At 35.9% G+C, this 12,723-nt stretch overlaps 2 protein-coding genes and 1 long non-coding RNA gene across 3 annotated transcripts; all 3 read left to right on the top strand.

Moving 5' to 3' along the window:
* Positions 1–376: 376 nt before the first annotated feature.
* LOC135779292 (uncharacterized) lies at positions 377–1,641 on the top strand. The gene is made up of 3 exons (XR_010544745.1): positions 377–525; positions 812–873; positions 1,033–1,641. It is a non-coding gene; the product is annotated as an uncharacterized lncRNA (long non-coding RNA).
* Positions 1,642–3,668: 2,027 nt separating this feature from the next.
* Positions 3,669–7,186, top strand: LOC135779257 (C-type mannose receptor 2-like). The gene is made up of 3 exons (XM_073814183.1): positions 3,669–4,025; positions 6,282–6,626; positions 6,755–7,186. The coding sequence occupies exons 1-3, from the start codon at positions 3,707–3,709 to the stop codon at positions 7,114–7,116; spliced, it is 1,026 nt and encodes a 341-aa protein (XP_073670284.1). The 5' UTR covers positions 3,669–3,706; the 3' UTR covers positions 7,117–7,186.
* A 1,970-nt stretch (positions 7,187–9,156) lies between these two features.
* Positions 9,157–10,987, top strand: LOC135779258 (C-type mannose receptor 2-like). The gene is made up of 3 exons (XM_065289992.2): positions 9,157–9,186; positions 9,890–10,234; positions 10,365–10,987. Exons 1-3 carry the CDS (start codon positions 9,159–9,161, stop codon positions 10,724–10,726), a joined length of 735 nt encoding a protein of 244 aa, XP_065146064.1. The 5' UTR covers positions 9,157–9,158; the 3' UTR covers positions 10,727–10,987.
* Positions 10,988–12,723: the final 1,736 nt, after the last annotated feature.

Genomic DNA, 12,723 nt, shown 5'->3' with positions numbered 1-12,723 from the left:
ATATATATATATTTGTTTTACAACTGACTAAACACTTACAGAAAGGTTTCATTTGTTAACATAGCATGATATTAGATTTAAACACTTAATACATTTTTAAATCAATCACTTTGTCTCTGCACAATGAACATTATCAAATATTATTAATGTTGTAAAATATATTGTTCATTGTAAGTTCATATTAGCTAAGGCATTACCAAATGTTAAGGAATAAACTATTGTAGTAAAGTGTTACTAAATTTTTTTTACCATTTCCTTCACAATGTCTACTTATTTCTATGGCTAACAGAATTTGTAACATTTGTCTTTTTTACAGTCTTACCATTGCTTGTAAGTCGGATTGGGTAAGATGGATCATCTTTAAAGGCACCAGGCAAGTACATGATGTACAGTTACAAGTCATGTATTTTTTGGCTGACTTTTTATTTGTAGTTTACCTGAGTGTCCTTGCACTTTATCAGGAGTTAAGGCAGATGTGGAGGCACAACGGGTGATACCAGACACACACCAAGCACATTATGTTCGGTAAGTTTGCACTTTACCACTACAGTTTCTTTAAATACCCATGTATACACTCATTCACTCATTCACACACAACACTGTAACACGACCATACACAACATGTACACAATTGTCTTAGTTTGCCATGTAGAAATATACAAACAGAAATATTCAGACTTTGGTTATAAGAAATGTAATTTAATAATTGTATTTATTTAGCAGAGGTGTCCCTGGACTTTATTGACAAAAGATTTTGTTTTCAGAATAAAAAGTTGTGTCCAAATCAGTAACAATTGTACTTTCTGTTCAGGACATTCAATCATGACAGGATCCATGTGGATGCTGTCCATTGAGAAAAGAGTTTGTTCAGCGGTAAGTGAATCTTCTGTATTTTAATGTAATTAGGTGTGGAACAGTAGAATAAGAGCAAAAGGTTTCAGAATAGGAGTAAGTTCAAGGCTGAGTTTAGTTTTTTAAAAATCTTTTTCTATCTTATATTTGTTGACTTAATGTTTATGATATTTCTAACAGGTTTCTGGATAGAATTAATTCCAAAGATGGGAAAAAGTGCACATCCAGACAAGGAGCAAGCAAAAAGACAAGGAACTTGGTGCAGAGAAAAGCTGTGGCCATTAACCCCCATATGAACAGCTTCATGCAGTCCCTGATTGAGTTCGAATGGACGACTTCAAAGTAAAGGCCACTGTGGTCTGTCTGCCACAGTTTAATTTTTAATTTATTTTTAGTGTTCAATGAAATTCAAGTAGAATATTTAAAACTATGGGCCAGTGTTCTTTTTACCACAGTGAAATGTTACCTTTTAGTCGATGATGGACTTTAAACTGAAAACTTCAAACTATGGACCAGTGTTCTATTTGCCAGAGTTAAATATGTTACAGCAGGGGTCTCCAAACTTGTTTATACTTGTTGATTTTATTTTATTTAACTTGTTTATATGTTTATTATTGTTTAAAATCTTGTTTTAAATATGTTTTGTTTCAATTAAATGTTTTTTTTAAATAAAATTTTGATACATACATTGCTTGGATTGCCTTTTAATTCATTATGTTTTAATGTAGCATTTTTACCATATTAATAACTATAGATTTAAACCTAAATATCTAGCTATTATATATAATATTATTGTATTAACTGTAATAAGTAATACATAGTATTTATGGGTCAAAATAGACATTACAGTAAATTACTGTAAAAATAGACTACTGTAATAAAATATTGTAAAATTACAGTACAGTACTGCTTTGTAACTATACAGTACTAGTTTGTGTACTGTAAAATGGCATTACAGTACAGTACTGTAAAACCAAAATACAGTAACTTACTGGCAACCGTGCTGCCAGTACCGTACTGTAAAAATACAGGGAAATCGTTAACAGTGTGGGGTTTGGGTTAGGAAGTCGCAGAAAGTGATTCTAACCCAAACCCCAAGCGACAATGGTCAAAAAATAGAAAACAACGATGAGAAAACAAAATATTAAATGACACGATAAAGAAAGTCGTGCCACAGACACCAACAGCCATTGATAGAAATTCGTGTTCTTCTTCTTTAAGTTTAATGGCGGGTGGCGACCCAACAACATAGGTACATACCCCACCTACTGTAATGAAATCTGAAGACACTGAACTTGGAATCTTGTGATTGTCAACCCAGCCAATCGGAATTAAGCAGTCTCATCTCTGATTGGCTGGAATGATGGCACCGCTGATGCTTAGATGTGTTGAGTGAGTGAGCTGAAGGAGAGGGTAGCAGGAGAGCAAGTGGGGCTTTGTGCAAGCGTAAGGGCACATTTGAACACATTCAGGGAAGCACTTTTATATTTGCGGGATGAATATTTCTCCACAGTCTCAGTTCATGCGTGCGCGAAATTCACTTTTATCTGCTCAAAATGTGATCTTTCATACTCAAAATTGTGGCATTTTAAAAAAGCCATATATTTTTAGATAATTTTGTGTTGGCGTGCTTTTTGAAATGCGCATCTGTGTGTGTGCGCTTTCCATAAATAGTTGTTTATTTCTGAATGATGCATATTTGAGTATCATTAATGTGTGATTTCTTCTGCTTTTCCAATCAAATATTTTGTGTGTCTAATGACTGAGTGGACGAGCCGTCTTGCCCCTGGTGTGAAATAATACTTCAAAAAATTATTTGAAGCCCCTACCCCTTAAGATTACTAAAGATTATTAGTGACAATGAGGTAAAAAATAATCCACACGCAAAGACATTAACTCGTCTGTCAGTTCCTCCAGAAAACTGTGTGAGTTTACTTTTTTTTCAGACAGAAATCTTTTGGATTAGTTTATTTAGAAATTGGGACAAATAATGGACAGTATCTTTGGCAGTGCAGCACAAGAATTTTCATGTAGTATTTTTAAGACCACCATAAGTTATATTTTTGTGCTGTGTTAGGGGGTCAGTCAAGGCTTAGAGGAGGTCCGGGACCCCCCTGCCCCCCTCAGTTTGAACACTGTATAAAGCTGACACTCATGTTAAAATTCAAATAAGAAGACTGAACTGGTGCCATATTTGATATTTCTGCCTTTTGTGTTGTTTATCATTAAAGTGAAAACATGCAAAAGTAAGGGTATGTGGAAAAATACATCAACCAGGAACTGAAATATGAAAATGATTCACAGATATAATATAGCGATATACTGATAAACACACAGACAGAGAAACAGAAGATTCAGGAGAGAAACACACAAACTCAAAAGTAAGAACTTTATTTTCTTTCTCATTCCTATTAAAATAATATTTATGATATCACAGTGTTTTATAAGGATTGTGTATTAATATTTAATGACTATTAATGAAACTTTATAAAGAATTGATGAAGAGTTACTGAAGAGATGTTCACTTTTAACTTCAATGACATTTAACAGCTTCAATATCAGATTCTCATCTTTATTTACTACACATTAAAATAGTTTAGACATTTAAATGAATGAATTTATTGTGATGATCAGAATTATGAACAAACAGAATAAATCAACATCTCATGTTTTCAATGTGTTTGTTTTTCAGAAATGTCTCAAACTTTATATTTCAGCGTTCTTCTCATCGGTGAGTTTGTGTTTGTGGTTTTATGTTTGTTTTATAATCTCATGAGATTTGACTCAAACTCTTTCTTTCATAGCTCTCTGTTCATTATCTGAATGCATTCAGCGCCGTTATCACCACATAAACATGAATAAGAACTGGACTGAAGCTCAGAGATACTGCAGAGAAATCTACACAGATCTGGCCACAGTCAACAACATGAACGACATGAATCAACTGATGAAGAGTATAGATCAAAGTCTGTTTAACAGTGAGAATACTGGTGTCTGGATTGGACTGAGTAGATCAATGAATTATAAATGGAAGTGGTCTCTGGGTGATCCTTTGAAATATACAAACTGGTCTAATGGAGACTCAAATGGTTCAGGTCATTGTGTTTATATGAGATATGGATCATGGCGTCATCAGGACTGCAAAGTGAACATGAGATTCATCTGCTACAATGGTGAGTGAAGCTTCATAAAATAACATCAAACCTTCACTTAAAGAGCACTTATTTCCAGAGGCGTTTCCAGCATTGAAGGACATCCAGGGTGTATAAATTGTATAATAAGAATATTAACGTAATCCGTAGGACATAAAAGTGTACCATTTATATAATTTATATCTACTATGTACCATACTATAACCAAACTCTTTTATTTTAATAAACAGAACGTCTAAAACTAAATATAAACATACTGCTGTCGGAGACTTGCCATTTGCTGTTGTAATTGAATAAGTAATGAGTTCAGTCTAAGAAAAGATTACAGGGGCTATTTTGGGGATGTTTTTCTAAATACAATTTTGTTTCATAGTATTATGTTTTATATTATTATGTTTAATGTAATAATGCGTTAAATTATCTGATTTAAATTTTAGATACTTTTTCAAGGTCTCGTTGAAGAGATTAGTAGTTCCATTCCTGTAGTTAAATACTGCTGTTATTAGCTCCTCCCTTACCTGCTGCATATTCAACAGAGAGGAAGAAACGAAGTAGCCCATGGGAAACTTAAGAAACTTATTTTTTAGGCTAGATTTTTTAAAGACATAGCCCTATGTCTATTTTTAACAGGTTGTACACAGTAAAGCCAAGGCACAATGAATTAAGGCAACTTGATTTCAGGGGTTTACATAGGCTATTGTCTGGTTTCATATTTGTCAGTCAACTTTTCAAAATACATTTGGTGCTAAACTCAATACAATACAAAATCGCTGGTGCCGCCCCTGCCTGTTTCATTGCTAAAAACAAGGCTATTTTGTATTTGGTAATACAATGTGTTCACGTGGTTTATGGTTGAAAAAACACCTTATTTTCCACATAAAGTACATTTTAGCTCTAGATTTCACTCTCTCACTGACACACAAGGATTTTGTACAAAACTCATCAGTTTGAAAAGCGCTGTGTCCAGACCCAGCAGACACAAATTCACGGAAAGGGATTTAATTTTTTTCAGGGGGGGGGCACAAATGAGATCAACCTCACTGCAATGCATAATATCATTAATTATGAAATAAATGGACAAAAAAAAGCGAGGAAGAACTAACATACCTCTCCATTAACGCAAACCAATGTAGGAGTCGTAAAGATTGGACCTAGCCTACTGAAGCAACACAAATAAAAACATGTCTCATGGCTCGACATCAACGCTTGTCCGCTTAATATCAGAAGTGGAATTTTTAAAAGGCCAAGTAAAAGAGAATTTTAATTGCTCGACTGAACAAGTTGCCTAGTATGATTAAAAACGCCAATAACAATCACCAAAACACGATAATGATTCTGCATCCTTTAGACTCAATGGCGACGCAAAGTTAAACAAATAAGCACAGCAAACACAAAGTGTGTTAACTAAGTGGGTTAAACATACTGCGATAAAAATGTGGAATTTTTAATAACATGATACAGTTAAGCAGCATCACATCACGGTTGAAAATGTGACAGATTTCATGACAGTTCACTAAACAAGTAATTCATATTAAGCCACTTACATTTTAGACGCAATGTTGACTGTTTTTTTGTTGTTTCAGCAGCGAAAATAGTTGAAAGATAACAGCAGAGCATAATGTGTCAATCTCACTGCAACACTCAATCGTGTCTTTATGTTAAGTAGTGGCGCGCTTAGCAAACAACCAAACATTTCCGCGCTCACTGACAAACCAATCAAATACATTTAAAATATATATATTTTTTTTATCAGACCAAACACATTTTTATTTTTATTCAGGAGATATATATATATATACAAAACAATAACTTTTAATTAATAACAGTAGACTATTGATAAAAAAGGTGTAAACAAGCAAGGACTGGTTGGTGGGACATGGAGCTGGTGAACAGGTGAAGGGAGACCGCAGGCTCATCCAGGGTGGGCACTAGTGACTCACAGGGCGGGCCCGGCCTCCTAAAGCCCGCCCATGGCGCCGGGACTGGCTGTGTCCCTGATTGGCAAGCTAATCTGTGCGATTGGACTGAATACCTCTGACGTCAGCTGGAAATGTGATGCTCCTTACCATGTTTGAAAGATTCACTCACAATGCAATGCTAACAGGGGTTAACTTACAGGCTGTGAGTCAGAAGCGGGAGGAATTATGATAATATCGGTCTTTACTACATCACCAATCCCAGGAAGTAAAGAGAGAGAGAGAGAAAGAGAGAGATCCATACTGTAAGTATAGTAAAAGTCAAAGTTAATCATGACACAATCTTTATTATCTTAAACAGAGAGCAGTAAAGGATTCATCATTAATGGTTCTTCAGTATCATGGAGAGACGCTCAGATCTTCTGCAGACAGCATCATACTGATCTGACCAGTGTGAGGAATCAGACTGAGAATCAACAGATTCAGAAGATCATGAATGACACAAACATATCTGAAGTCTGGATTGGTCTGTTCAGTGACTCATGGGAGTGGTCAGATAAGAGCAACTCCGCCTTTAGATACTGGGTGCCTGGTCAACCTGATAATTATGGTAATACTGAAATTTGTACAGAGTTTATGACGTCTCAGCAAGGACAGTGGAATGACTTGAGTTGCAGTGAGTTTCGTACCTTTGTGTGTCATGAAGGTGAGTTATAAAAGTCAATGTGTGTTTGATGACAGAAGTTTCTTCATTATTAAAATGATCTCAGTTCAGTGTTTGTTGTGTATGTTTGTTTTGATCTGATGTGTAGTTTGTGTTTGTTGTGTGTTCAGATAATCTGATATTGATCCAGATGAATCTGAGCTGGTCTGAAGCTCTGAGATACTGCAGAGAGAATCATGTGGATCTGGTTTCAGTTGATTCAGAGGAGATTCAGTTCATGGTGACTAAAGTGATTCATCAGTCCTCTACTGACGACGTGTGGATGGGGTTACACTATTACTGCCAAATGAACCTCTGGATCTGGATACGAGGAGAGGCCGTGTGCTATCAGAATTGGGCTCCAGGGAACGGAGCAGGACTTATGGACTGTAACACTGAACACAGAGCTGGAGCAGTTCAGTCTGGAGGAGATCATCGCTGGATCAGCCTTCCTCAATCTCACAAACTCAACTTCATCTGCATCAGAAAATAATAAAATAATTTGTGTCTATCACTTCATTTAAGTTCTTTGGTAATTTTCTGGTTTTCATTTTGTTTTGTTATTAGCATTAGGGTCCATTTATAAACATATTACAGATTAAATACAACATTATAGTTCAGAAACATTTCAGGTATACTTAAAAATATATTTCCTATGTTATTGTGCTAACACAATATCTTTCCTTATGTTTCTTTATTAACTGTTGAATTATATGAAATGAATGTGTTAGTTATATTTTGGGAGTGGGTTAAGGTTCATGATATTTACTCATCAGATGTCACTTCTGTTCTGTTTCATGTGTGATTAATAAAGATTATGAGCTCATATCACAGTTTAATGAGATTTATTTCTGGATCTTAAGTGAATCATATGATTTTAGATTCCTTAGTCTCACCCCATGGCGTCAATATTTGACGACACTTGACCATGCGTCAATATGTTGACGCGGAGGGTATACCTTTCGCGTCATTTTTTGACGAACTGGGGACTTCAATACTATTACGTCCGTTGCATTCTCTTTCCTATTTTCTTACCATTTTCGCGTCGGTTTAGGGTTAGATTTACATAATGACATCCCTACCCAAACCTAACTCTAACCCCAACGCCAGGTGACAACTGTTTAATTTCGCGTACCTAACTCTAACCCCAACGCCAGGTGACAACTGTTTAATTTCGCGTACACTGTTTAATTTTGCGTAATCTAACCCTAAACCGACATTTTTGCACAATAATTTTGTACTTAAAATTCATCTTTAGTACTTCTTGAGATAATCTTAAAGCTCCACTTTGTAGGATCTACTCCCATCTAGCGGTGAAAGTCTATATGACAAGCAACTGAATAATACTTTCTAGCCCCCCCCCCCCCCCCATTCGGAACGCGTTTTAACTCGTACGGTGGCCCGGCCGTGTCATGCCAAGGTTAACATGGCTTCCAGTAGCTACAAAGCAAAAGCAATGAGAAAAAAATGAACAATTTGCAATGTCCTTTGCCTGTGATCCATCAAAGCACACAGATTTATGTTTAACATGAAAAAAGTCTGATTGTCATGATATGTCCGCTTAAAATCACATACAAAAAGCAACCATGACGGGTTTAAATGGACGCAAACTAATATTATGTCAAAGTACAATGCTTATGTTTTAAGTAAACGTTACATGTCCGTGTATATGTAAGAGCTTTCTCTCATATTGGTGAAAAAAGATCGCGCAACTTTCACAAGCTTGTAAAATGAAACGAAAGACGCGCAGATCAGACGGTTTTATCAGAGTATTATGTCAGACATTATGTCAGAGTACAATGCTTATGTTTTAAGTAAACGTTACATGTCCGTGTATATGTAAGAGCTTTCTCTCATATTGGTGAAAAAAGATCGCGCAACTTTCACACGCTTGTAAAATGAAACGAAAGACGCGCAGATCAGACGCTTTTATCAATGAAAGGCTAAAAATAGACGGGGCTGTCACCGTGTGTTTGTGCTAGAGGTCAGAACAGATGAAAAACATTTATCTCAGTACCTCAGATTACATAAATGGGCGGAGAGACGGCGTGTGTCTGTTCGAACACATTAAACCATGTTTTTCCTGTCACGTTGTCGTTTAAAATCCCCGTTTCGCATCCTTGGCGATTTGTTTTAATGTCCTCGAGAATATGTCTTCAACAGGCTTTCAAATCAAAGCATTAGATCGCAGGTTCATCACGGTGTGCGGTTGTTGTAAAATTCGAAGGATTCAGCTACGCAGGTCACAGGCTGGATATGTCATCAAGCCTGGTTTATTTAAATCAACTGAGCATTACATTCGCAAGTCATACGCATATTACATCAATTTACAATTATCTAAGAATAATTGTCAGATTTATAATTGTTAATATTCTGAAATAAGACTGTCTTGATGACGTATACCGCCTACACATGCAACCTCCGGAGGCTTCAGTCAGCGGCCAGCGTGAGTGTAGAGAGAAAGCGCGAAAGGCGGAGCTTGAATTTCAGGAATGTCCCTCGTCGGCAAATGTATTTCAAAGATGGAGGCACAACATGGATTCAGCCAGAGAGCGCTTCGACGGTATGCATTTTAAATAGCAGATTCTACACTTACGAGAATACTTTGATTAGTGGGTGGGAAGTAATTACACATGAATGAGCACATACTTTTGAAAGAAAACATGGGTTTTTGTTAAGAATTAACTCAATAAAGTACACAGTAGAGCTTTAAGAACATCTAAGTGTACTTCACTGTGCTATTTTTAGCAACATGATCTCACAAAGTTCTGTGGGATAGTGCTCTTTTTTCTGTGACATTCTCACGGATCTCTGCATTTTTCCGCGGCGCTGCCAGGGACTTTCTTTTCCATGGTATTGGTTTGTACTATTTTTTTCTGATTTATTCTTATACATTTTCTATACTTTAAACAATTGTTGCCTGGCATTAGAGTTAGAGTTGGGTTTGGGCAAGGATGTCATTTTATGTAAATCTAACCCTAAACCGATACGACAATGGTAAAAAAAGGGCAAAACAACTGAAAGTCAAAACCTATGGAAGTGTACTACTTTTTCACATGGGTAAATGGACGTGATGTAAAACGATTAAGTGCATGCTTTGAGAAAAGAGAGGTATGAATTAATTAGTCTAAGTTGAGGAATGAACATAATAAAATATTGAAAAACTGTGGTGTTTTCCTTTAAGAGTTCCTAAAGATTCACATCTATACTGTAAGTGTAGTAAGAGTCAAAGTAAATCATGAAACAATCTTTATTTTCTCAAACAGAGAGCAGTAAAGGATTCATCATTGTAACTTCTAATAAAACATGGCGAGCAGCTCAGATCTTCTGCAGACAGCATCATACTGATCTGACCAGTGTGAGGAATCAGATTGAGAATCGACAGATTCAGAAGATCATGAATGACAAAAACATATCTGAAGTCTGGATTGGTCTGTTCAGAGACTCATGGGAGTGGTCAGATGAGAGCGACTCCACATTCAGATATTGGTTTTCTGGTCAACCTGATAATTATGGTGCTTCTCAAGATTGTACAGCAGCTAGAATGACAGTGCAGGGTCAATGGCATGACTTAAGTTGCAGTTCCTTGCAGACCTTTGTGTGTCATGAAGGTGAGTAATAAAAGTCAATGTGTGTTTGATAAGAGAAGTTTCTTCATTATTAAAATGATCTCAGTTCAGTGTTTGTGGTGTATGTTTGTTTTGATGTCTAATGTGTAGTTTGTGTTTGTTGTGTGTTCAGATAATCTGATATTGATCCAGATGAATCTGAGCTGGTCTGAAGCTCTGAGATACTGCAGAGAGAATCATGTGGATCTGGTTTCAGTTGATTCAGATGAGATTCAGTTCATGGTGACTAAAGTGATCCATCAGTCCTCTACTGACACTGTGTGGATGGGGTTACACTATTACTGCCAAATGAACCTCTGGATCTGGATACGTGGAGAGGCCGTGTGCTATCAGAATTGGGCTCCAGGGAACCGAGCAGGACTGATGAACTGCAACACTGAACACAGAGCTGGAGCAGTTCAGTCTGGAGGAGATCATCGCTGGATCAGCCTTCCTCAATCTCACAAACTCAACTTCATCTGCATCAGAAAATAATCAAATCATTTGTGTCTATTACTGCTTTTTATTCTTTGTTAATCTTCTGGTTTTTAAGTTAGTTTTATTTTGTTATTTAGAAGTAGGGTTCATTATAAACATATTGCAGATTAAAAACAACATTATGCCTTAGTTTAGAATCATTTCATTTATACAAAAAAATATATTTCCTTATGTTTCTATAATAACTGCTGAATTATGTGAAATGAATGTGTTAGTAATATTTTGGGAGTGGGTTAAAGTTCATGATATTTACTCGTCAGATGTCACTTCTGTTCTGTTTCATGTGTGATTAATAAAGATTATGAGCTCATATCAGAGTTTAATGAGATTTATTTTGGGATCTTAAGTTAATCAAATTAGTTTATAAATTAATTTGATTAATCCTAATTATTAAATCCATAGACTGTAAAAAAAGATGGACGACGCCCATTCGCTCTCTTCCATTGGTGAAAAGTGAAGCCTTCAGTGTCCCGATACGGCGCTGACATCTTGGGTCTTGAGTCTGCGCAGTAGCGATTTTGGGACCAGTCATGCACAGTAGTGAGCAGGAAAGAAGCCGCAAAATCAAGGCCCCGTCCTCGCAGAATGAACATGTACAGCTGTCAATCATGACGTGACACAAGTTATTTTAAAAACAAACATTTGAATTTACATCAACGTGATTAAAACTACAGTAAATGACAGAAACCAGGTTCGGAAAAAAGATAATTGAAGTGTAATTAATTTGTTTTTTGTGTGTGTCAAGTCCCAATGAATAACATGGGGAAGGCGGGGTTTATGACCTATACCGGGACCAGTCACTGGGGGGGCGATCGAGACGTTTTGGCTTCACTTTTCAGGGCTTGTGCAGCATGCTTGATTTAATCTTTGACACAGCATTTCCTGTTTGTGTCATAAAAATAGTAAAGAGTTTAATCCATGTGTTGATTAATATAAAATAATGATGGATAATATTTATAATCTCATCTACAACAAACATTTTTCACCATAATACATCCAACTAAAGCAAACGCTGATCACCATAATTATAACTTTACATGAAAAAACATAAAAACCTCTGTAGATTCTCAATTAAAGCTTTTATATGCAAACGACAAGATATAAACTGGTTTATATTAAAAAGCACCAATGGTCCCATTCACGTTTTTGCATTTCCTTTGGTGTGTAAGTGTGTATTAGTACATGTTAACGATATGCAAAAGGTACAAACCCCAAAGCAAACGATTACGCGAGTTATCATCTCCAATGTAAATCTCTTTTCTTGGACTACAACAAACACACGAATTGTAGGCAACAGTTTACTTCCTGGGATTGGTGATGTAGACAAGACCGACATTATCATAATTCCTAGCGCTTTGTTTAACAGCCTGTAAGTTAACCCCTGTCAGTATTGCATTGTGACTGAATCTATTAAACATGGTAAGGAGAGTCCCATTTCTGTCTGACGTCAGAGGTATTCAGGCCAATCACAACGTACAGATTAGCTGGCCCATCAGGGACACAGAGCTTTTCAGATTGATGAGTTTTTGTACAAAATCAGTGCCTTTCAGGAAGACAGGGATATCTAGAGCTACAAAAATGTACACTATGTGGAAAATAATGTGTTTTTTAACCATAAACCACACAAACATATTGTATTTTACAAAATACACAAAATAACCTTGTTTTTAGCAATGAATTAGGTGCACTTTAAGGCAATAGTGTTAAGTCTACAGCAATATTTTACATAATATTTTAAATAATGTTAAATAACAGTTTTAAAATAAATGAATGCAATCCCTATCATTTACAGTCAAAGATTTACACAAAAGTGTTACAATCAAGTATAGAAAATTAATATTTGGCTTGGATCCTTGAATGTTTCTTATACATGCACATTTTCCCGAAATAATACAAATATATATATTTTTAAATTGAATGATAGTTATATTGTGATACAATTATTTAGGAACTTGAAAGTAAAATCTGTTTTACTTCTAATATACGAATCGCGT

The sequence above is a fragment of the Paramisgurnus dabryanus genome, chromosome 1 (assembly GCF_030506205.2).
Source record: "Paramisgurnus dabryanus chromosome 1, PD_genome_1.1, whole genome shotgun sequence".
NCBI classification, from domain to species: Eukaryota; Metazoa; Chordata; class Actinopteri; order Cypriniformes; family Cobitidae; genus Paramisgurnus; species Paramisgurnus dabryanus.
Note: the sequence above shows the minus strand (reverse complement) of the source record. Positions and strands in the feature narration are given on the sequence as shown.

What these genes read in the sequence shown, in the direction of transcription:
- LOC135779257 (XM_073814183.1), top strand. Translation starts at nt 3,707, where the DNA reads ATGAATAAGAACTGGACTGAAGCTCAGAGATACTGCAGAGAAATCTAC. An exon ending in GAGATTCATCTGCTACAATG is followed by an intron (nt 4,026 to 6,281) that starts GTGAGTGAAGCT and finishes TATCTTAAACAG; the next exon opens with AGAGCAGTAAAGGATTCATC. An exon ending in TACCTTTGTGTGTCATGAAG is followed by an intron (nt 6,627 to 6,754) that starts GTGAGTTATAAA and finishes TTGTGTGTTCAG; the next exon opens with ATAATCTGATATTGATCCAG.
- LOC135779258 (XM_065289992.2), top strand. Translation starts at nt 9,159, where the DNA reads ATGGATTCAGCCAGAGAGCGCTTCGACG. An exon ending in AGCCAGAGAGCGCTTCGACG is followed by an intron (nt 9,187 to 9,889) that starts GTATGCATTTTA and finishes TTTCTCAAACAG; the next exon opens with AGAGCAGTAAAGGATTCATC. An exon ending in GACCTTTGTGTGTCATGAAG is followed by an intron (nt 10,235 to 10,364) that starts GTGAGTAATAAA and finishes TTGTGTGTTCAG; the next exon opens with ATAATCTGATATTGATCCAG.